The 25,344-nt window shown below is 47.1% G+C and overlaps 1 protein-coding gene across 6 annotated transcripts in view; it reads right to left on the bottom strand.

Moving 5' to 3' along the window:
* Window positions 1-25,344, bottom strand: part of znf827 (zinc finger protein 827) — a 47,473-nt gene that overhangs the window by 5,167 nt on the left and 16,962 nt on the right. For 5 of the 6 annotated variants that reach the window (XM_042097535.1, XM_042097545.1, XM_042097567.1 and 2 more), the window contains exons 4-13: window positions 24,808-25,303; window positions 19,815-20,042; window positions 13,543-13,782; window positions 12,588-12,642; window positions 11,475-11,572; window positions 4,838-4,975; window positions 4,139-4,310; window positions 3,784-3,950; window positions 2,324-2,515; window positions 854-1,031 (exon numbers count right to left, since the gene is read on the bottom strand). In XM_042097535.1, the coding sequence (XP_041953469.1) occupies window positions 854-1,031; window positions 2,324-2,515; window positions 3,784-3,950; window positions 4,139-4,310; window positions 4,838-4,975; window positions 11,475-11,572; window positions 12,588-12,642; window positions 13,543-13,782; window positions 19,815-20,042; window positions 24,808-25,303 (1,964 nt within the window). The remainder of the gene's footprint in view (window positions 1-853; window positions 1,032-2,323; window positions 2,516-3,783; window positions 3,951-4,138; window positions 4,311-4,837; window positions 4,976-11,474; window positions 11,573-12,587; window positions 12,643-13,542; window positions 13,783-19,814; window positions 20,043-24,807; window positions 25,304-25,344) is intronic. The other variant, XM_042097555.1, reaches the window with a different exon arrangement.

Genomic DNA, 25,344 nt, shown 5'->3' with positions numbered 1-25,344 from the left:
GCACTCACATTCCCCCAGTTACTGGAACTGAACAATTCAAATACCAACTTATACTGTACATTTAGACTGGTTTTCTATGTGTTCTTGACTTTCAGCAGTAATTAGGTTATTTTAGTTAGTGTGTGTGTGTGTGTGGGGGGGGGGGGGTGTCTTTAACTGTTAAGGCCTCATTCATGAACATAATGGAAACCCAGATTGGGTCCATATCTACCTACATTACTTATGATTCACAAACAGAGTTATGTTCAAACAATTAACATAAATCCACACCCACCATATAACTAATTTTATGCAACCCATGGAGATGCTGTGAAAATGGTCCAAAGCCAAAATCAAATTACAGATACAGAAATGGACATTACAGCTGAGACAGACATCCTTATTGTCATTCAGCTACTGCCCACTGCAATAACTGGGCATATAAAGTCAGAGCCAATTCATTACAGGGTGGATTCTTTTTAAAAATAAAAAAATAATCTGAAAAAATGAATGCTAAGGAATATATTATTCAATGCAAATACAAAAGGTGATTTAAACAGTAGTTCAGTGGAACTACAATGGCAATATTGCTGAAGCTTGTGATCTATTGTCATAAATGAGACCCATAATGTGCAGTCTATGGGAGTATAACTGTATTTATGCAGTGGATGGCAATGTTCATATTTTTATATTGGATGGATGTAAATTTGTGTGTGTGTGTGTGTGTGCATGTGTGTGTATGTGTAAAGATGTTACTGTGTGAGCGAGTGAGTAAGCACACAATGTGTGTGTGTGTGTGTGTGTGTGGGGGGGGGGGGGTGGAACAGGAGAGGAGAGAGAGAGGGAAGCTGCAGCTGGTACTTGCTTTCCTTACTTGAGTCCTCCAGTGGGCACGGAGTGGCACTTCTTGTGCTCCAGCAGCTGCTGCGGCGTCTTCATGAACTTGTGGCAGACGTCGCACTCAAACATGCGCGTGATGAGGTGGATCTGCAGGTGCCGCTCGTACATGGCCCGTGTCTTACACACAAAGTTACAGAACACACATTCAAAGCCTGTCAGCGGGAGAGAGGGAGAAAGGGGCCTCTGATTAGTACGGACGCCCTGTTCACCTGATACGTTTAGCACAGCACAATTATCTTGGAATGCAAAACAGCTCTCTTTTGACCCTCATACATTTAGTAGTCTTTTCCAATAAAGCAGGACGCAGCTTTGAAAAGATATTCGGAGACAGTTTTAGATTTTCAGAAACACCCCTATCCACTACCCATTCAGTGGATAGTGTTTGCATGAGATCCATGCCTGGTCCTGACCAGTATCCAGAGCAGGGCTATAATCACACTAACGCGACCCACTCAGAGCACCTGGCACTGGGCTGCTTCCATGTGATGTTGAGGCTCATCTGAATGCAGGGACCCTGTTATACATACGCTGTTGATTAACACACTACAGTTCTGCTGCTCTTGTGTTTGCTCCAAACATCTAAGCAGCACAATAAAATGGCGTCAAAAGACCCTGAGCATGAAGTCACCATATTTAAAAAGACACAGCAAGTCATTTGGAAGGGATTTCAGAATTTTTGCCACTGATACAAGGCCTAACAGCGCAATATTACAGCGATTAGCTTGATTGAAGTGGACACGTAAATGTTTTGCCTCAGACTCATTTGCATTTATGACTACTGAGGGCTGCACACTTAAGCCAGCACTGGGCCTCAGGCTTGTATTTCCTAACTGTGTCCACATTAACAACCAGCTGGCCCTCCGTACACTGGTGCAAGCTGCTAACAGGATAGAGGGGCCCAGAGTGCCAGCAGCCAAAGCCACTTAAGGAGGTGATGGTCTGCCTCTCGGTGCAGCAGCGTCTGACAGCCGCGGCTCTCCTGGCACTCAGGACTGACTGGACAGCATTGGATCCTCCAGCAGGTCGGGCCAGTGTCAAACTGGCCATTACAGCCTTCCAGCCCCAAAGGTGCACAGCGCCACGCTCTGCTGTGGGGGTACAACTGGCAGCGAACGGCTGCTGGCATGAACCGCTGCTGATAAAACAGCAGCAGCAGCAGCTTTCTCTTAATATAATACCCAGTCTCAAGGCTCTGCCATAGCAATGCTTCTGAAAATGTGCCATTATCTTTGACCTTCTGGAGTTGTTCATGAAAAGCCTTTATAATCACTGCATGAAAAAATGACCCAAAAAAGACTAAAACAGAGTTCATATTTTTCAAAATTGTCGTAATTTTTGATTTCATATATTGTCAGTGAATGAGGTTTCCTACTGCAGCCTTTCTGTATTTGAATACTTAGTGGCTTGATGCAGCGTCCAAAGGGTGTCCCCGACGACCTCTCACCTTTCTCGGACTTCTCGTCTGACCCTGAGCCAGAGCTTGATTGGCTGCCGGTGGAGGGCGGGGCCAGGAGACTCTTGAGCTCCTCACTGCTGGGAGTGGCATCGCCGCCCTCGGAGCTGTTGAGAGAGTCGCTGAGGGCGGACAGAGAGGAGGATGTGCTCTTCGTCTCACTGAGCGGACTTCGAGACAGACCTGTCAACCCAGGGAAACACACCTCTAAAGTCCCCTTAAACAGTACCATCATCAATGACATACTGGCACACAGTATCAGGAACAATGTCTTTGTCTCCGTCTTGATTGAATCATTCTGCCATGTGGGCTTGCATTTTTATGAACTTGGGAAAGAGGCAATTATACACTAATAGAAATATGTCCTGAGAAGAATTCCTAAAGCACTGGTTGTCTTCCTCTGTAGCGGATCATTCTGAAGGTTACAGCATTTGCTGCATTGCCATGGCGCCTGTAGTTAAGCGGAGAGACCAATCAAGAGTGAGTGTCGGTATTGATCCGTCCCCCAGTGTCTGCATGTGTGTGTATGTGTGTGGGAGAAGGGGAGATGGGGGGTGAACACAAGCAAGATGGAGCATCTCAGGACAATGCTCCCAAGGGCTGTTGAAGCTCGCAAAATGGCTGATGCCAGCTCAACCACATACACATGCATTGTTCTTCTGTAATGGTCAATGTTATATCAATCCCTCACTTTCTCAACCCCCCCCACCTCTCTTCTCTCTAAAAACAGACATAAATACACACACCAGGCTCTCTCTCTCTGTCCCTGACAATAATGCCATCAATAAGAGGAATAGGACTCAACTGAGGTGATCCAGACGATGTTATGAACTGATTAAATGACTAATCACTCCTGGGCAGGGAGCACCTGTCCTGCTAAGAAGCACGAGTGGAAAGGAAGACTCCCCGGTGTGCCCACAGCATAGCAGCTCTTACTCAACCCTCATGGAATGATAATACACAAACACATTTCATCTGCAACATCTCTACAATGCCATCAAGGACCCAATAAAGGCCATACCAACATACCGAATTCAGAAGGATCTACAATTGATTAAAATCAATTTAATCCATTTTGTCCCTAAATGCAGGTATGAGAAACCGTCAGGGCCCTACAACTTTGTCAAAGGATGTGAATGAGAGTGAATGAAAAGATAAAATCTGTCACAGAAAATCGCTCGTTGAAATATTTGTTGTAATCTATTTTTAAAATGGCTTTGCAATCAGCAACAATAAACAGTAAATTTGACCATGTCATATTACAATATTACCATGCAAAGGAAGTAAATTGGTTGAATTGCAGAACAACCTACAGTACATCAACTCTATGGAGTCTAGAAAATAAATCAGTTAAATAATCATTACCTTCAAATAGTCGTTGGTTACCTCCGAGACGGTTTGAAATGATGCTAATTTGTGTTGTGTGTGCGTGACTGATGAGAGGCTCTTACCCAAGTGCTCTGCAGCTACATGTGACTTGATGTCACTCTCGTCCACAGTGACATAGTCGCAGGAGGTGCAGCACAGGGAGAACATCCACTGCTCCTTGTCTACATGCAGAGACATGTGACTCACAAACTGGGCATTCAGCTCGGTCTGGAAACCACACACGTGGCAGCTACAGCAGGGACACACAAACAGACAACAGGGAAATAAATCCACACACGAAGGAGATGAACAGAGCCTTTCAGCCTTTCAGAGTCTGAGAGGGAGAAGTGGAATGTGGCTGAGGCGATGTGCCATGCGTGCGCGCGCGCGTGTGTGTGTGTGTGTGTGTATGTGGGAACGTGCCAACACCTACTGTACCTGTAATAGAATGAGCAGTTCTTGCGTTCATTGCTCTCGCCAGTCACGGCATTAACAATGTGTTCAGCGTCGGTGCTCACCAGCTTGACCGAGTGAATAGTCAGGTGCTGGTTGAGGTTGGCACGACACTTAGCGGCATAGGGACACAAATGACACCTGTACTTCCTCTCATCTGCAATGCCACACGGACACAAAAACAGAGAGAAGTTAGAGAGACAGAAACACACAAAAGAGGAAAAAAAGAAAGAGAAGCCTCAAAATCAGTGGACAAAAGGTTGAGGCAGATATCTAATGAGACAAAAAAAAAAAGACAAAAGGTTGTAATGTTACAACATAACCAAGTTATGAAACCTACTGATGCGGTAATACAGTTTTGGTAGAGTAACCTGAGGCCAAATAATGCAGCCCAGTCCACTCTATGACAACACATGGAGGCCGTGATGTTGCTGTTCTGGGATCAGTGTGGCCAGTGCTGTGGGGTGGCTGTAATTACTGTGATTCTTTTCCCATAGAGACTAATCAGAGGTCTAATCTCTTTAAAGGGAGGGTAATCCTGTCTACTCAACCTTATTTACTCACCACCACAAACAGCACCCGCCTGGGATTTACTGACTGACTGTGTGTGTGTGTGTGTGTGTGTGTGTGTGAGACTATTCCCTATGCAGGCGTTGGCACTGGGCCTCTGGTGTGTCCGCTTACCTGTGTGTAGGGACAGGTGTCTGGATAGAGTTTGCTGTCGGCCAAACACTTTCCCACACACTGGGCACGGGTAGAGCTGCTCGTTCAACCTCCACTGGGCCAGACCGTTCCCCGGCTCTCCACCTGCCTTCTCAGAGTCTGTGGCAGAGGCATACACATCAGGTGTAAATGACATCCATCCATCCAGCCATACATACATACATACATACATACATACATACATACATACATACATACATACATATTTATACACAAACAGACACAGGCATACACACATGTAGGTGTGTGCAAAAGCTTTGGGGACAGGTTATTTCTGTTTTGTTGGTCCATGTGGCATCTCCACTACGCTTGTTTTAAATCCTGAAACCACTGCAGCACTGAGATTGGCCTACAGTAGGGGACTGATCCTAGTGTTGTACCCAACTCTTAGAAAGCACTACAGACAGACAGAGAGAGAGAGAGAGAAAGGGGGGGGGGGGGGGGATGAGTGAGCGAGTGCTTTACTACAAGGAGAGTGCCAGAATTAACCTTCTGATGAAGGTGGAAGCCTGGTCAATTAAGATGCAGGACCACTCCTTCCCACAGCAGCATACCCCAAGGATAGAGGGAGGTGAGGGAGACGAGTAAATGAACACATAAATATAAATATAAACCATACACAGCATACAGTATCCAACAGGTAACGTGCGCCACGGTCAAAAAGACTTTCAGGTTTCATCAGGTCAGTGTGGCTTCCTGCAATCCATACATGTGCCATTCTTCTATCCATCTATAAACAAGCAAGGAGCTGTCTGAGAGGGAGCTAAACCAAATCTCAGCCAGTCCTCTGACACACACACACACACACACACACACACACACACACACACTGTACACTGAGAGAAAGTGGAATAGAACGTCCAATATTCCAATATGTGGTTTAACGTTCTGCATTATGCCCAATATTCCAATATGTGGTTTAATGTTCTGCATTTCTCATTAGTGGGTCACTTTGATAAAACTATGATTCTATAATGACTGTATGATATCTGTACTGTCCCTGTGTATATCTGTGTGTGACTGTATTTAAAGATAAGCGGGAATATTATGACTTTGCAGTAGGGGTGGGCGATATACATCGTCTGCGATAATATCGTGATTGTTGTTTTAACGATGTGCAAATTGACATTATCGAGTATTTAAATTACTTATGGGGAAAAAACACTCGAAATCACGCACTGAAGACTCATACATTCCCAGGAGGTAGGCTATGCGGGAGAAGTGCAGCAGAGCAAGTGTCACGTGATCACTAGTGGGTCACAACGTTGTCCCACGCAGCCTAATGTTTATTTTGTGCAGCAAGAGTAGCCTACTTGGGATTTTATGCAGCTACTTCTGTTCAAGTAGCATTGATGAGACAGTCACGTTTTTTCCTACACGGTATTATATGTAGAGAAAACATTAGCCTTTCAGTATTTTAATAGTCAGTTGTAAACAAATAACTATTCTCATGTAACTCTTTTGTAAATAGACTGAAGTTTGCTCTAAATATCTACGTTTACCGATTATGCTAACCGTTAGCATCTCTATGGGATTTCTCATTTACATTAGCCATAAGATAACGCATTAGTTTCTATTCTGTAACTTGGAATGCTAGCCTACGTGATTGCTCTAAAACAAAACATAGAAGGAAATAACTGAGATGTAGGCTACTCTGTTGGTCTGCTCTTAGTTTTACATTGAATCCTATGTAAAGGTTTGAAAGGAACTTCAGCTTCAGACTTTCTCTTGGGAAACTGTTAGGCCTATTCATCTTCTCTAATGTAGCTGGCTAGACCATGTCATTGCCACACACACAAGTGGGGGCAGAATTGGAAATGTGTCAGAGTGACAATGCATTGGTTGATTTGGTTAAAAAGTCACAGGTAGGTTATTGGTTATTATTGTAATGATGCTATTCATAAATAATGAGCTGTAAAGTAACTCAGACTTTAACAAAAACAATTTTTTAAAGGATATCGACTAATTATCGTTATCGTCAAAATCACAAAAAATATCAAGATATTATTTTTTGTCCATATCGCCCACCCCTACTTTGCAGTGTTTTACTTTTCTGCATGGCTGCGTCAGTAGCTATCTGCTCCGGATTGCGAGGTTGCCACTAATCAGAGTCTGATTCAGTGTAGTCCACGTGAGATGGGATGACCAACGCCATCTCCTATCAGCCTGGAAGGATACTTAAACCCTAACTATTTCCTTGTCTAGTTAGAGCAGCTGATGGATCATGTCATGCTGTCTCTCCCTTGATGCGCATCATTGTAAATAAACTCTGTTCCTGATTAAATCTATGGTTTCAAAATTACCATCAACACACAGTTTGTGCAGTGTCAAACGCCTGATCAGCAGGGATACAAGCAGCAATTCAAAACATCCTAGCAAGCGCTAGTTCTAGTACAGTAGACATCTGTTGTCTTCTTTTTTCCAGTTGTGTGGCTGAAAGTTGTTCACCTTCCCTTTGGAGTCACGGCCAGCTCATAAATAGGCACATTTTTAGCAAATGCTGTCATAAGCGATACAGTAGTGCACGATTGATGGGGCCACGCTGAGGAAGAGAGAGCAAGAGGGGGAGAGGAGGAACCAGAGCCAGAGAGAGGAGGGAGGGAGAGAGGGAGAACATGTGGGGAAAAGAGAGACAGATAGAGAGAGGAGCAAAGAATAAAAAGAGAGAGAAGTGGGTGGAAGAGAGGGACATTTTTGGCATTTTGGAGAAGATTTAATAGGGGCCATTAAAGAACAGATGTATTGGCCTTGGAGAGGAGAACATGAAGGACAACACTGGAGTGCACTCACTTGTCTGGGACAAGACCCAAACTCTGGACGGGACCCCAGACAGCGCAGGCTGTCAGTGTCTGCTGCAGCTTTGGACACACATGGGGGATGGGAACTAGAACTGCTGGGGAATTACAGATCTGTTTCTCACTGTGCTGCGGGTGCCTGAGGAGTGGGGATGGGGAGGAGTGGGGATGGGGAGGAGTGGGGATGGGTCCTGAGGAGTGGGGATGGGTCCTGAGGAGTGGGGATGGGTCCTGAGGAGTGGGGATGGGGAGGAGTGGGGATGGGTCCTGAGGAGTGGGGATGGATGGGGAGGAGTGGGGATGGGGAGGAGTGGGGATGGGTCCTGAGGAGTGGGGATGGGGAGGAGTGGGGATGGGTCCTGAGGAGTGGGGATGGGTCCTGAGGCTATTCAACATTTAATGGCCTCTTCCTGTTCACAAACACATGAGGTCTAGAGCTTTCGGTCAGATGAAAGATTCCAATATGACATTTTTTTATCCTTATTATACGGAAAGGTGGCTACTATGCTGCTGGTTTTACAGCTGAACAACTCTGATATTAATCAAGTTGTGGACTACAACAAATATTTATTTCGAAATGTTGACAATTCTACACTCAATATGGATATTCTATATAATATATGACCGACAGAAAAAACATACAAAGTTTACTTTTACATGGCTTAGGATGCTTCAGGCACTGTCTATCATCACATTAAAATCAATACAACGCAGCTTCGGCCAGAAATAGAAAAACGTATTTCTGAATACTGAAGTGTCATGGCGATGCCCATAGTTGGCTCATAAATATTGTGGCATTATAATCAAAATACATACAAAACAAAAAACACATCGCAATAAAAACTCCTTCTAAAACCCCCAGGTATTCCTGGTGGACTAGTGGTTGCACCAAGTTAAGGAATTGGGTCCTGTTGTTTAGCACTCAAGAACTTCAAGGGAAGATGCATCAATACATAGCACCCTAGAAAATTGACAAACATCCTCATCCTCAAATTTCATTTGACACATGCATGAATGGTCTGGAACCCCTGAACAAGGCTCTTATGTCCAGTGGTGCTGTGGTCATTACCCCGGTAAGAGTGACCAGAAGCATCTGTGACAGGTCTGCTGGCCACTGGCATGCTCAGCAGGCTCATGAGGTAGCGGGTGGCATTAGATGGATTGGATGTCCACAGAGGAAGCTCTAATGAAATGAGTGGTAGTGGGAGTTCGCCCTCCACACTCACATCTAGGCTGCTGTCAGAGGATGCAATCAAAATACTGCCTGGCCACTCACAACGCCCACCCTTTCAACCACACACACACACACGCACACATGCAAACACACACACACACACACACACACGCACACAAGTCCGTGAGTCATTCAGTCATCAGGCAAAACATCTGCCTGTGACTCACACACTTCAGCAAATGACCATTCCTATGCTGTGGCATTTAGCTTCTGTGTGTGTGTGTGTGTGTGTGTGTGTGTGTGTGTGCGTGCGTGCGTGCGTGTGATCAGAGGGAGGACATTATGCCAAAGAGAGGGTGGCCTCACAGCACAGAGCCACAGTAGTGGTCTGCAGGAGAGGTACTCTTTATCACATCACAGCGTAGTGCCCTTTGTGCTTTATTCCCCCTTTACTTCTCTCCGTTTGCTACCTGTCTCTGTCTCTCTTCAATCCTAATCTCTTTCTCTCTTGACAGGAGTTCTGTCTATTTCTTTCTTTCTTCCCCTCTGTCCATCTTCTCCTCTGCTCTCTCTCTCATCCCCTTCTGTCTTTCTCTCCATCTGTTTTTCTCTACTCCTAGCTCTGCTGGTCTGTGGGGTTTGTGTGGGCCTTGGTGTTCAGCAGATAACAGAGTTAGCTTAGCACCAGAGGGGGTCATGCAGGGTCGCACAAGCCAGAGGTCACGACCTCAACAGGGGAGTCTGGGTGGGCTGGGTAATTGAGGCTCTGGAGAGGAGGCGGCCGAGGCCTTGAAGTGGTTAATGGTTTAATTGGTGTTATTAGAGGCAGCCGAAGAAGCACTGACCGTGTGGTACACAGGCTGACCCAGGGCAAGAGAAGAAGATGGAGGAGCAGACACAAGTGCGCACGCACACACACACACACACACACACACACACACCAACACGTACGCACACACACACACACACCAACATGTACGCGCACACACACACACACACACACTAATGAGCAGGCACAGTATACACAGAGGATGGAGAGATACTTGTGGATTTACTCCTAAATGCACATTCCTGTGCACAGACCAAGGCATCCACACAAACCAATGCTAACAGCTTACCACACAAATCACAAATAGTAACCACCATGCTAACAGCTTACACACAGATCACAAATAATAACCACCATCATTTTTTGTAAAGGCCATAGCAAACTCAAAACCCTGGTTGAATTAATTCAGGGGTGGGCAACTAATTTCCCCAAGGGGCCACATGACAAACTGGGATTGTTAAGGAGGGCCAGACCCAAAATACCGAACTCAAGTCTGAACTCAATTCTGTTCAATTCTATTCTGTTCTTGTAGCCTATAACATTAAGTAAATCATATGGTTTTGTTTACTAGTCGTAAGAACAGATGAAAATGTGAGGGAGACAATTTTTAATCTATGTCCAGTATTTAATCCTCATTCTCGAAAATTATTTTTTGACATGACATTTTTTTCTTTCAGTTTTCAAAGACTGATATAAAAAAGTACTACAATATCTATATAATTAGGCTAGGTCATGAAAATGTGAAGGAGTCAGTACAACCGATAGTACAACCGATAGGCCTGTGCCACCATTTCATCAACACTTAACTCTTTGCAGAATTCTGCAAGACAATAATAGGCTTTCATTAGTTAATCAACATGCACAAAGAAAACTATTTTAAAAATGTAGGCTATGTTTTTGCTTTAACTTTATGCACATAACTGTGATTGGTCAACTCGCTCTGTGTGTTGAGCCGGCTGCTTCAAGCAACCTGTGGGTAGTAGCATCATACTAGTTCGCTAACATAAGCTTTGCAAATAAACGCAGACATATTTTGGTTACAATTAGGGGGTTATCCGATTGTAAACTGTCTATCTGCCAGTAACGTTTTGAAATGAACACTTCGTATCGCCAACGAGCAGCAGTAGGAGTTTGGTTCTAACAAACTTTGCGGTGGTGAGCGACGCAGACATAAGAGACACAAAACTTTGAAAGGTTTACGCCGACGTAAAGGCAACTGCATTGTGTCGACGCAGAAGCATACATTCTATTCACCAGCACATCAGTGAGGGTGTTTACGTCGTATGCATCCACGCACAAATGTATGGGCGTACAAATAGCAGTCGCTTTCAAAATAAAAACAACGATATTGATTTGCATGCATTATCTCTATGCTAGGCTCTTGACTATTGTTCTTTCACGGACCTTACGCGGGCCGGTCAGGGAAAGCCCACGGGCCGGATGTGGCCCGCGGGCCGTATGTTGCCCATGTATGAATTAATTCATATAACACAGACACTACAATTCAAGTCAAATACCATGAAGACGATATCAAAGTTGGGTGAAGATATTTCAAGGCACATGTGATGCAGAAGGAGAATCAAGGGAGTCGAGTTATAATCTTTTGATTCCTAACTAGCGTACAAGAACAATGTGTGTCTGTATTTGTATCTATATATATATATATATATATATATGTAAATGTGTAAATGTATTTAAATGGAATACCTGTGTGTGTGTGTGTGTGTGTGTGTGTGTGTGTGTGTGTGTGTGTGTGTGTGTGTGTGTGTGTGTGTGTGTGTGTGTTGTGTTGGTACTCACCTTGTAGGGCCTGTGCTGAAGAACTAGCTTCTGCAGGTGATGAGCTCTTGGAGCGAGTATTGAAAGGTGATTGTCTGAAGCGGTCATCCAGGAAGGGACTGCAAGGTCAGAACACACACACACACACACACACACACACACTTTATTATTTATCCTTAAACATGATTTGTTACAAATGTATAAAATAGTAATTAACTAATGTACATTCAAAAATAAAGGAGAGAACCAGCACACACACAAGTCGTTTTTTCACTGAGTAATATAATGCCTTTTTGTGCACATTTATGGCGGAACGCTGGACGTTTTTAGACACACCGAGGCGGAACGGCGGGTCAACGTGGCCCACCAATTTGACCACCAGGAGGGGTACACATAAAGGGGTCGATGTGGCCCACCAATTTTTGTCCCGTCACCACTGTAATTGTGTCAAGGCATAATGGGGGAATCTGGGCGGGCGTTTTGATGACACTACATGTGTCCAACACACCACAGGACATTTAAAATCTGCCTGATTAAAAGCAGCAATAGCAGCACATTACGACAATCTTGAAATCCACAACGCTTCCAGTCATTTAACACCTGCTAAACTTGACTGTAGGTCGGAATGCAATCGGTTGCCATTTAGGCCATCCTAAAATCAAGCGATAAAACAAAGCATGATTTGATTGACAGGCTAGCCTTCATGGCGATTAAGCACATTGAAGAGGCTTTCTGTTCCTTGTATCACATTTTAATTTTCAGTTGTCATAAGTTATGGGTGTAAAATTATTGATGAGAAAATCCCCAGCTATGCATGTCAAAGCTATGTGTTTTGAAAATCATGCATAGTTCGTTGTGTTACTCCTCACGGCCAATGTTGCACGTCATGCTTCATTTTGCTATTTAGTCCTGTCTCCTGGCTCCTCAATATGCCGGCTTATATGTAAACACTTGCGGTATGAAGTACCAGGATGGCAATGTTTCGCCTCATTTTTAAATACATGAGTAGATAAAGACAGAGATAAAGACGTTTCCTCTTCCTGTGAATGTTCTCTATCTAAATCTCAATCTAAAAATGGCTAATGATTGCTCTAAATGTGTGTGTGTGTGTGTGTGTGTGTGTGTGTGTCTCACCTGTTCATGCCCAGTGTGGTATTGTCCTTGTTGCTGTTAGCTTTGCTGACTTTTTCTGGAAAACAGAGCAGACAGGTAAGAAGCATGAATTAGAGGGAGGTCTGTGTGTCAATACAAATAAATACAGCAATCATTACACATGCTGATAGTAAGGGGACTAATCTGATGTACACTAGCTCCTCACACAACTGACTGTATTGATGAATTGGTCCTTGGTGTGAATTGACATCAAGATATCAAAAACAGCAAGTAATGGATTGAAAAAAAAACAAACGGTTGAAAGCAGGTAAAACTCAGGTTTCCAAGAAGTCTTGAGCAATGTTGAGCAGTGTCAAGCAGTAGGCAAGGCGCCCCGTCCCCATCCCCCAAACGCACTGTGATGACCTCTCATCACTCTACATGGCACTCAGTGAAGCCCCTCCACTGTCACCGCGCCGAGGACGGAAGGGCTCTCTGTGTTTCCATGGCGATGCAGCACGGGAGAGCTGAGGAGGAGGTGTGTGCAGCCAAGTGTGCTTGAGCCGCCGAGATTCAGAGCAAGGAGGCACACACATATGATCACACACACACACACTCACACACACACACTTCTTTGTGTGTGTGTGTGTGTGTTTCAGAGGTGCTGGATGCCATTTAAAGGAAGCTGTAACAGTGGGAGACAGAGGAGTGCTCGAGGGCAAGCTCAGGTCTGCTAATCCTCTTCCTGCTATACTGAGCCCATGGCAACAACCTCACCATCATTACCAAAACGTGACTACACACACACACACACACACACACACACACACACACAGACACACACACACACACACACACACACACACCACATACAAACACACACTCCCACAGCAATTTGAGGAGAATGCCTGAACACAGGGGATCTTGTGTGGGAGACACAGGAAGAAAGGCTTGTGCGTTCCTTTCGGTTTCCTGCCATGCTGTTGGTAAAAGATACCTGACAGTTTGAAGAGGAGCTCAGAGGCCATCTTCACAGATATGTCCTGGGAAAAAAGATCCTTCTGGGGGCGGGGCAACGCCTCTGGGAGATTTGCCATTGGTTCCCTCTTCTCACATGCTCCTAAAGTGCTGAATCCCAATAGGTGAGATGGGAGAGGGGCTGGGTCAGAAGGGGGGTCCACCTCCATAGGCTCGGCCTTGACGGTCACCGTTTGAGAACAGGTCTCCTTGTTGTTCTCTGAAAAGATATCATTGCAAAGATGCCTTATTTATCTCAAAGATGCGTATTTATCTCTACATCAAGATGTAGATGCATGATGGTTCTTTTTCATCTCCATATCATGTATTGCTCTTTCATCAATATAGAAAGCATTTGGGAAAAGACTGTAGCAGGCAAGTGTATGTCAGTGCTGCAACTGACATACACTTGCCTAGGCTATATGTAATGTGTAGAAATTTGTAGAAACAGGTAGGATTGGGACTGAAGTTTTTCATTGTGCTAAAAATCTATCTGAAAAGAACTGTACTGTATACCTAGTCTTACACCAACACTATTTCAAGTCAGGTACAACAATATATACACCGAAAATAACAACAAATAGAAGTGATAATGAAAACAACACACTGTATGGAAATATTAAGGCAGAGTGACCACATGATAATGCAATTGTCTATTCATTTCCTATTCAAATCTCTTATGTTTATGTGAGCGTAGTTGTAAGCATACTGTATGTACAGGACTTTGACTATGGCTACACTCTTCTGTTCATATCACCATTTTGACCATGCAACCTCCACATGTAACAAAGAAAGCCACTTTAGGGCTGCGAGAGAAAATGAGAGGGAACATTTGCAAGCGAGAGAGAGAGAGAGAGAGAGAGATGGAGAAAGAGAGAAGTAGGGGGTAGAAGGAGGGAGAGATGCCATCAGCATGAAAACATGAAAAGGACAGCAGAAGTGATCTCATGCTGGTCTCCGTCAGGGCCAGGGCTTATAAAGTCACTCTTCCATTCAGCTCCTCATTTAGGGGAAAAAGTCTCTTTCTGGAGACGGAAAAAAGCCTTTGTGAATTCTTTAGCGATGGCAGAGAGCCTCTGGCCCGGCCTCTCCTCCCTACGATTGGTTTAGGAGGTTACAGGAGGCAGAGATGGGCTGCCAGCGGGGGGGTGGCATCTGTCTGTCACTCGCAGGAGGAGGGGGGCAGCCACACTCACACCAACCCGCACAATGCTGCAGACATACAGCGCAGATCTGTGTCTGTGAGTCTGTGTGTGTGTGTGTGTGTGTGTGTGTGTGTGTGTGTGAGTGCAGTTTCTAGCGCACAGGAGTGGTTAGCCTGATGATGACCCCAACCCCCCCTGAACTATGCCTGGCGTTACTGGGCGGAGTCTGTCATATTGCTGTTGACTGGATCTGACCTACATTGTGACTGTATGTGTGTGTGTGTGTGTGTGTGTGTGCACATGTACTGTATGTGGGTAGTGTGTGTGTGTGTGTGTGTGTACTAAGGTGTCGTGGGTTGGTGGAGGCAATGCCAGGCAGGAACACGCTTACAACTAGCAGTTCTCTAATCCCTTAATAAGGTGCCTGGAGCTCGAGAGCAGACCGAGGTCAAGAAGGGGACACGGCGTCTCTCTCTCTCTCTCTCTCTCTCTCTCTCTCTCTCTCTCTCTCTCTCTCTCACACACACCTTCCTACCTATCTACACAATTGCCCAGGGTCTATCACTTCTGACATAGGCAGGAAAGATTTGAACACACACACACCAAGCGCCAGAGCTTTGTGTGGCATGAACCTTCCTTTGTTAGGCTGCCAAGATGGCTGTCGTTCTGATGGCATACGTCACGTGAGCTGTCAAATGCCACGATATCTGCCTTGTCACTGGCCTCATTCTCACATACACAATCTACGCTTGACCTACACCGTCTGCGGTCAGTGTGACAATTTAAGTGGTGTGTTAAAAGTGCATACACAAATGATCACACACATGCACTCTCTCACTCACTCACACACACCTACTACTAGTGTGCAGCATGCTCTTTTGGTCTCGACTGGATTCTGAACTCCTTTACACATCCACATTTCTCACCAGAGCAGAAGTGTGACATACCCTGGTGCTCCTTTACGTTTTTTTTCCAACCATCAAGTCTCTTATGCATTTCAGGAGCAGCTTCATGTCACACATAGTAGACACATCACACAAAAACAAACGTCTTCCTGGACTGACTAGTGTAAAAACAATGTATTATACATGGCACTGGATCCATTAATATTATATTTTTGTTTGAGATTTCAGTGATTTTCCTATAAACACTTATTGTGTTCTTCTTAAATGTTAAACTGACTGGAGAGTGCAGGCATTCTATTTGTTTACTACCAGGTTCTCCACATAATTCAGACAGTACCAAGTGGAAAGTATTTACATTTGTGCCAGAGGCATTCCATGGGAAGAACATTAAACTGAGAGAGATCCTTCACCTGGTTTCTGACCTCCAATCATTTGGAAAAGGTGTCCTCCTCTGTCCATTATGGAAGGCTCAGTGGGTTGTAGTGATGATATAGAAGTCACTGTTTGTTTCCCCGTTCTCAAGCTGGGTTTTGTTTAATGCAACTAATACAACTACAACAGGAACCACTACTACCACCACTACACTACACTACCAACACTACCACCACTACACTACACTACCAACACTACCACTACACTACACTACCAACACTACCACTTCTACTACTACCACCAGGAGAGCATCACAAGCTTTAAAATAACACTTGATTTATTCTTGATTTAAACATGAATTTAAATCATTTTAATGTACTGATTAATGTTAAGAGGACGGGTTAATGTTAAAGTTAAATCAGTAAAGGGGAAATACAGTAGTTACTTGCAAATTATCTTTTGCTCTTTCCTCTCAGGCTGAAGTGCAAAGAAAGTAATTAAATATCCATGTCTGTTCATTCACACTCATATAGACAATACAGACAGTTGTCTTTCTAAGATGACATTTTATACTTGGGTCTTTTCTGACCAACAAACAAGTGGGCCAAAATGCTCATACAGATGGACAGCACCAGGATTACAAGACAATTCAGCAGCCATGCTGCTTGCACAAGCGCCTAAAGCTACACATCATCAGCCATTCAGCACATGCAAAACCCTTCCGTCACAAGCACGCTTTGAAGTACAGTAGCAGCAAAGCAGGAATCTAGAACAGAGACGAAGAAGAGGGGCCAACGACACACAGGGTGCAGGCTGGAGGGGGGGGGGGGGGGGGGTGGTTATGCAGAGAAAGAGAGGAGAGGAATGGCTGAAAGAATGGAGGGCCAAAGGGAAAATATAGGAAGAGAGACAGGCTGAGGAAGGAGAGAGACTGCAGTCAAGTGAAAAGGAAGAGCTAGTGAGGTCGCAGGCAAGACAGACAGAGAGAGAGGGGGGGGGAGGGGGAGAGAGAACAGGGAAGTTGTCATTTCACAGTGCACGTCTCCCTGCAGCAGGCTGGGAAAGATGGCCTGGTTAGACACCGGGTGAAGAGTTCATATGCTTCAAAGGGTTTGAGCACCGCAGCGACCTGACTGCACTGATCCCAGACCAGCCAGCCATGGGCATTTCAATAATTCAGCACATCATGATGCAACGCTAACAACAGCCCAGCCGAGAACAGCAGCAGAGCTACAGGCAGAATGAGAGCACAGCAATTCTGGCACCACACACACACACACACACACACACACACTTTATGCAACATCAACACAAAAAAATGTCTGAAGGCCTAGATACGCAACTGATTCAAGGAGGACTACTAAGTTAACCGTCTCCATGCCCATGTGGGCCCTCTGATGCAGCTGCATGGTAGGCCCCTCTGTCTCAGTCATTAGCTCCAGGACGCACCCAGCAGACAGATGTACAGATGACACACGCCTGCTGCCTCTCACGGAAACGCCAGCGCAGATATAAATAGTCTCAATTGACCAAAAATAAGGATGACCTAGTTTAAGATCCTGATGTAACATTTCAACTGTTTGGTTATGTCGAGAGACGGAGGTCAGCGGTGGCTGATTACGGTTTGCAGTGGCAGAGATGGCCGTCCTGTTGGTGGACAAGATGTGGGACTAGAACAACCAGTGAACTTGCACAAAATCAGCAGTACAAAGTAGATATGTGAACTGCCATGCCACTAGTTGATAATTATTTATGGAGATCTTGGATCCTTCTTCTCACAGCTTCACTTCGGGGTATGTGTATAAATATTATAGAGTGTTATTTACCTTTAAAAAAAAATGGGGGGGGGGGGGGGGGGCAACTGAAGATTGCTATGCTGCTTCTCCACATGGCACATGCAAACACCTGCACAGTTGTATACAGTTGCACACACCAACACACACTCACATACATACACATACACACAACCATATTTGGCAACGTGTTTCCATGACGATTGGGTATGACCTGCACAGCTGGCCCTTGGGGAGCTGATGGTGGTGGGGGCTGTTACTGTGAGAGAGTGTGATCAGTACAACTGTAGGAGATACTGTACTGTGAGAGAGTGTGATCAGCAGAGTTGTAGGATACTGTACTGTGAGAGTGTGATCAGTAGGGCTGTACTGTGAGAGTGTGATCAGCAGAGGTGTGGGATACTGTACTGTGAGAGAGTGTGATCAGTAGAGCTGTAGGATACTGTACTGTGAGAGAGTGTGATCAGTATAATGTAGGATACTGTACTGTGAGAGAGTGTGATCAGTAGAGGTGTAGGATAATGTACTGTGAGAGAGTGTGATCAGTAGAGGTGTAGGGGGCTGCACTGTGAGAGAGTGTGATCTGCAGAGGTGTGGTGTGAACCAGCCCCAAGCAGAAGAACGGCACAGGGTAAGCGGTGGTGACTCTACACTGTCAACAGGCTGTGAATGGCCAGCCTGGAGGAGTGGAGGGTTGGGCCAAGTGTGAGATGAAGGGGGGGGGAGGTTGTTGTGACTCCACTTATCTCACAACATTTTCTTACCAGCAAATGTGTACACATGCGCACCACACGCGCACACGCCCTCGTCCTGTTTCCTTTCTGTGCATCTGTAAGCATGAAGATGCACATGTGACAACACACGCACACCCCCTGAGGAAATATGACCCACAGGCTAGGCAGTTGGGTAGCACATGTGTTAAAAGTAGAGCAGGCCGATTGTGACTCATACTGAATACAGAGAGGGAGAGAGGGAGAGAGAGAGAGAGAGAGAGAGAGAGAGAGAGAGAGAGAGAGAGAGAGATAGATAGAGTGTGAGAGAGAGAGTTTGTATGTGACTCATCTTGTACACCAACAGCTAACAGAAACAATAGCAGCTGGTGTGAGGTGTGTTTCAAACACATGTGCACACACACACACGGCTAATGGGGGGGTTGGCTCTCCTGTCCACTACATCATACTCCCAATCCTCTGTGTACTGCTACTGAGTGACCGGTGACATCTCTCCCACCCTCCATTACACACAAGCACAGAGAACAGGCCAAGTTCCACAAGCTTTTTCAAATGTGCGCGTGTGTGTGTGTGTGTGTGTGTGTGTGTGTGTGTGTGTGTGTGTGTGTGTGCACATACTTATGTGAGCTACAGTTGATGCATATTGACTGCAGTGGTGAGCAAGGAACAGCAGGGAGAGCTGTGCGATGTTCTTGCCTGGCTGCAGCTCTTTTAAAACAGCTCAGTCTCCACAGAGTTCACATAAAGATCGCACCAGTGGCTCAATCTGTGGCTGGCCAGTGGACCCAAAAGCTAATCGATCGGTTTGTTTTGGCAGGGGACCGCACAGGATGAAAGAGATATCGACTGAGCAACATGAAAAGGAATTGACCCTCAACTGTCGGCCCGAAAACTTGGGAGTGACTGATGGAGAAAGAGGGGGGAAAAGAAAGAGGGAGGAGGGTCAGAAAGCGAGGGAAGAAGAGAGTGGGGAGAGGGAGGAAGAGAATGGACAGATCAGCAGTTCCTTCTGTAGTTTTATGAAAAGGGACAGACAAGGAAGTTGACGACGGTGAGATTAGAGAGGCAGGTGGTCTGCCTGAAGGTCCTGGGGCAATCAGATGACACTCAAGCAGTTGTGCGCATCAACCACTCCAGTTTATAGACACAACTGGCAACTCAGACACTCACACCAACAGGGCAACAAGAGTGTTCCCGTCCTCTTATTCACATATTCACATATACACACACACACACACACACACACACACACACACAAACATTATTTAATTGCAGTTAGTCTTCCTTCATCACATTGATTCCTTACCTGAGAGCTTCATGAGGAGTTCCGAGGCCACTTTGATGTTGATGTCCTGGCTCAGCAGACTGCTGCTCTTGGCCAGCATGGGGCTCCCCTCCTCCCGGGGCTTCGGCCCCCCCACCGGCCCCTCCTGGCAGAAGCTGAAGCCAGGGGCCCGGGGGCTCTGGGAGGGTTCGGCCCCTGGCTCCTCCTTCACGCAGAGTGTGCCCTTAAGGCCCTCCTTCTGGTTGGCCGCTTCAGGGGGACACAGACAGATCTCCATTAGAACAAGACTGTTCATGTGCTTTCCTTTACAAGTTGAACAATTGATGAATACAATTATTGACATTTCCTGTGTTAAACGTACGGGCATGGCTATTTCAATTACAGCATTTCCTTGCCCATAATGACCAACGCATGGTAGCCAGAGACACAGTGGAATGGGGTAGGATTGATATTGGATGGAGTGTAGTCACAGAAATCAGTTTTCAGTGCATCTTATGGCCTGTGCAGATTACACGATTTTTTTGTCTTTCACGATTATCTTTTACAATTGACCATGTCAGACTAGGCGATCAGAGAAGCACAAAATCTTGCCAGGTCTTGGTCGTAAGACTGGCCACATTACAAGATCATGTAGCCTATTTACCGTAGCCTTCTCGTCACAATGTCTGTGTCAACATGGGAGTCGTAGGAGATTCCCCCAAAATTCTGACATGCTAGACTTTTGGTCGTGGAGTCGTAGAACGTTGCAGACAATAAATCGTGGGTCGTTGAATACAGTATGTCACATTACAAGGCACTTTCTCCTTCGGCGTCGCTCCCAACTATTCATATTCGGGCACGACACTGGAAATTTGTCGGCCACAACAAAATCGTGGCAAAATCGGGCTGAAACCGTGTAATCTGCACAGGCCATAATACACCCACAGCCACCTCGTTCATTCCAATAACAGTGCGCCTGGCACAGATAGCAGAGGTGCATTCTGTGAGTGCAAACATCTTAAGAGTTGAGCAAAACACTCCTCCTAACACTGGAGGCCGTCTGAGTGCGTCTGGCGCTGAGACGAGGGTGGGGGTGGCTTCACTGAGATCATGTTATGGGGCCGGAAGAGGGCCTGGCCCTCCTGCACTCGGCAGAGCTGGCTGGGGGAGTGGGCAGAGCTGCCGGCCAGCACAACAGATGGACGCAGAGAGAGACAAGTGCTTCCAGGTCTGCAGGGCATTTCACATCAGAACACACACAAACACACACACACACACACACACACACACACGGAAGCCACAGCAGTACCAGTAACACTTGAATCAGGATGGCCAACTGGAGTGAGTTTCAAAACAAAAAGAATTGCATGCTGTACATATACTAATATTCAGTTTTACATGGTGCATGAACCCTGTGTGTGCGTGCGTGCGCGCGAGCGTGCGCCCTCTCCGAGGCTGGGTGAGTGTGAGATCGAGGCAGGCCTCCTCCCTCATGTAATCTGCCGTAGAAGTGGGCCATATCTAATCAGGCTTCTCTGAATAATTAATAGCGAGCAATACAAGGAGCCTCATCCCAGCCATGCCAGGAGAAGGCGAGTGCAGGCGCCAGCTTCTTCCTCCTTTCTATCGCCGCTCACGCGCACGGCCCATCCATCTCCCCCCTAAACACACAGCATCAGGCCTGATGCCTCCGCAGCACTGACCGATGGCTCCGCCACGTCGGCCAGGCCAGAGATCTCAGTGGCCATGTTTTCCCTCAGCCATTACCCAGCAGCCCCCACTGCATGTCATCAGCCTGCGCTCGGTGGCTCAGCTCTGATTAATGATGATGGCTGCCCGGAGCAGGGGCGCAGGGAGCGCTGGGATGGCCGCTGGCTGCTGCCCACCGCGCGCCACAGGCGGAGGGGGGATGCCCATGAGCTGCTGACTGGTGACCTTCAGGTGGGCACAGGCTGTAGAGTGGCGAACGGGGTGGCACCGGTGGAAATGCCACGCTGTCAGGTGCCAGCGGCCGTGCTAAGTACACCGGCGGTCAGCACCTGAGCTGGCCACTAATTAAGGACAGTGTCCAGACTGCTACATGGGCAGACAGGGACACACACAACACACAAACACAAACACAAACACACACACACACACACACACACACACACACACACACACACACACACACACTCATTTCTCTGCCTCACCTCTCTTTAAAGACATGCTAGAGAACATTTCTTAGCGGGACAAGCAAGCGTACAGACACAAAGTCACAGTGCTCCTGTGACCTTTCTGATGGTGGCTAAAAATAGTGTGAATTTCCATCCGAATTCATGTTACAGTGAGCAATGAATTATTTATCATCCCATTCCAGCAGCCTGGCTTGTTTTCTGGAGGCTGTGTATTAAGCAGGAAAGACTTCAAAGCATCCAAATGCAGACATGGTATTGACATGATAACGTCTGAACATAGCTCCTGAAGGAAACTCCACACTTGTACATTATGTCCAATGCGATTTTATTTCACTTTACTGTAATTATTAAATTACCATTTTTCCATGACTTTGAGGCGGTCAACCGTGCATCTCACCAGTCAGACTGAGAGCTTGCGATCTGTAGATCACCTGCAGTGATGCGACGGGAAATGTGGCGCTGACTGGTTGCCTAGGCCTTTATTATTAACTCATTGACAGAGCTATCCAGCTGTATACAGCTTGGCCGGTGTGAGGGACAGTAGTGTGGCTGGTCACTACCACATCAATTGTGCACTGCCCACCTTCATTTCCCCTGAGGGGCTGCTGCTGTCACCCAGCTTTGACTCTTTTATTCTCTCTCTCTCTCTCTCTCTCTCTCTCTCTCTCTCTCTCTGGTGTGAGTGCCAGGAGGCTGCTTGTCTGCTCCTGAGCTCACCTCTGGCTGAGGCTCCATCAGACGGCTTCATTAGCCCTGTCGCCTCTGTCAGCTCTGCCTGCTCTCTCTGCTGACCAGGGACCCAGCGCGGCGCTCCAGGCCCCGAGGCCGCCGCCACACAGCCAATCAGCCCTGCCAGGCCTCACATCCTCGTCCAACAGCTGTTTAGCCCATGCCATGCCTGCACACGCTAGCAGCCAGGGGGCTCCGCATAGCCAATCTGATTCTGAAACATTACGCGTTCTTGGAGCATTACACTGGAGACGCACTCAGCTCTTTCAGCCATACAGCGGAGTGGCACGCACATTCACATCACGCAACGGCCGAGAGCGGCCACACCGCCTGCAAGCTCCCGCTTGGCTATTCCGGTGTGGGCAGCGGGGGTCGGGCACAGCAGTGAACCCACCGGTGCCACGGCGGCCCGCTCCGAGGGTGCAGGCTATCGTTATGAAATCTGCTCCAGTGGGCACGCATGCCACTGCGCTGCACTTTTCAAAGCCGCTCTGGTCAGCCGCTTTCATCTTCCCAAATCAGCACGCAGGATCAAACCGGACAGGGCTCAGGCTTATGTCAGCAAGCAGCTCAATCAAAGCAAGACAGACACATCCACAACCCTCCACTCACAGCCCAGAAAAAAAAAAATATCTGTTATGGCCTACTGTATCAGAGGTCAGGGAAAGTTCACTGGCTAGATCTTTTTTGTTGTTTATCTCTTTGTAGGCCGTGTGGAGCTGGTGCTGGATGCAGCACTCCCTCTCCCTCTTCCTCTCCTCACACGGCCTCCATCTCTCTCTTCCTCTCCTCACACAGCCTCTCTCTCTCTCTCTTCATCCGTCTCTCTTGGGGCGAGAGGCAGCAGTGACACCACAGGAGTGCTCCAGCTCCTCTTCAGCGTGTGGCACAGCATTCTCAAAACACACCGTCCCCAGAGGCTCCTCCCCTCACCATACCTCTACGCACCAACACCGCACGCTCTCACACACACACACACATACGCTTCTCTCACACTCTATTGTTCTACAGACCACACTTTAGAACACACTGTGATCTAGACAGAAAACCTTTTTAAAGCAACAGACAGACACTGATTTTGAGGTGTTGTCTTCCTCTATTCTTTTACACATACTAGCCATTCCTCCCATTCCTTTCCAAATGTAATTTCCTCTTCCCATCTCCTCATACATACACATTCTCTTGTTCTCAAAACCCCATTACGTGCTCCTACTTCTCAGTATCCTAGTCTATATTTTAGCTCCAGCCCAGCTTTGAATCCAACAATGAGCAACTACGCAGTACAGTTATATGGATCAAAAGAATTCTGCTCCCTGGTCTGATAAACCACAAGGCTTCCTTTAAAAGCCCCAGTCCCATGGTTCCAAGTGACTAGTCAAACCGCTCTTCCTTCTCCTTCAGAATGACACGCTGTGTAATGACACTCTTCCTTGCAGACTGTGCCACATGTCTGTCGACACTGAGCTGACATTGTAGAGGATCCTCTGCAGTCTGCTGGGAGTTGGGCGACTTGATTGGAAGTCTGGGAGCGGCGTGGCGCTCAGCCCTGGAGAGCAGAGGAGCAGCCACCTCCCCCCCTCCCCCCACGCGGAGCCGAGCTGTGCCTGAGGGGAGTTCACCGGAGCAGGGGCCCTCCCGGTGCTGCCAGCTCTGCCGGGGTCACGGGGCTGGAGCTGAGGGCGCTAATCATTCCCAATTACAGATTCCTTTTTAATTATGAATTATGCATGAATTTTTAATTAATCTAATGTTCCCAGCTCTTTTTTTAAGCGCTCAGAGATCTCAATCTAATTACTCTGCATTAAGTGAAGGGGAGCAGGCGGCCCCAGCTAAGACCTTATGGGCCGACCCCTCAGCTGACCTCTTCACATCAATCTCCGCTTCAGTGCGGCACCGACGCGAGACATGGGCACACGCTGGGTAAAGTTAAGTGTGAGGGACATCACTTGACAACATCCCATCCATACCTCAAGAATGTGCCCCGTGGCACGTGCCCTTGCCATCTTGGCATCAGTTCTGTTGTCATGCAAGTGCTAGCTGGCTAAAGCTTACAACCACATGCTGGAGATGGGCTTTTGTTCATGTTTTAGGAGAGGAAAGGGCTAAGCGCCCGAGAGCCAGTGTCCTACCTGAGAGCTTCATGAGCAGGTCAGTGGCCGTCTTAGTGGTGATGTCGGGGCTGAAGAGGGAGGCGGCGGTGGGTCCGCCGGGGCTGGCCTTGAGTCCGGGCAGCTCCAGGGAGCTGGTGCTGCTGGCGGGCCGCTCCCGGCCCAGGCTGAACGGCGACAGCACAGACACGTCGCGCTCCTGGGGCTCCTCTTTGATTTGGATGTGGTTGGAGCTCTCGCCAGGTGACGTCCTCAGACGGCCGTCCATGTGTGGCAGAGGAGAGGGGGACGCCTCAGTGTCAGTGGCCATCGCAATGTCCCCACAACCACTAGCATCGCCCGCCAATGACCCCTCGCCTTCCTCGTTGTCGGTGACCTGCTCCTCTTTGACCTTGACGTCTGGCCGGGGGAAGTGTTGGTGACAGCGCATGTGTAGCTTCAGGCTGAAATGACGCGAGGAGGTGAATGGACAGAGGTCACACTGGAAGGTCTCCCCTCGGTCTTGGTGTTGGTGAACCTGCAGATGGACAACAGCACATGTTCCCTTTTTAGCTCATC

Source organism: Alosa sapidissima, chromosome 1 (assembly GCF_018492685.1).
Source record: "Alosa sapidissima isolate fAloSap1 chromosome 1, fAloSap1.pri, whole genome shotgun sequence".
Taxonomy (NCBI): Eukaryota; Metazoa; Chordata; class Actinopteri; order Clupeiformes; family Clupeidae; genus Alosa; species Alosa sapidissima.
The sequence above is the reverse complement of the archived record's forward strand: the minus strand, read 5'-3'. Positions and strand labels throughout refer to the sequence as shown.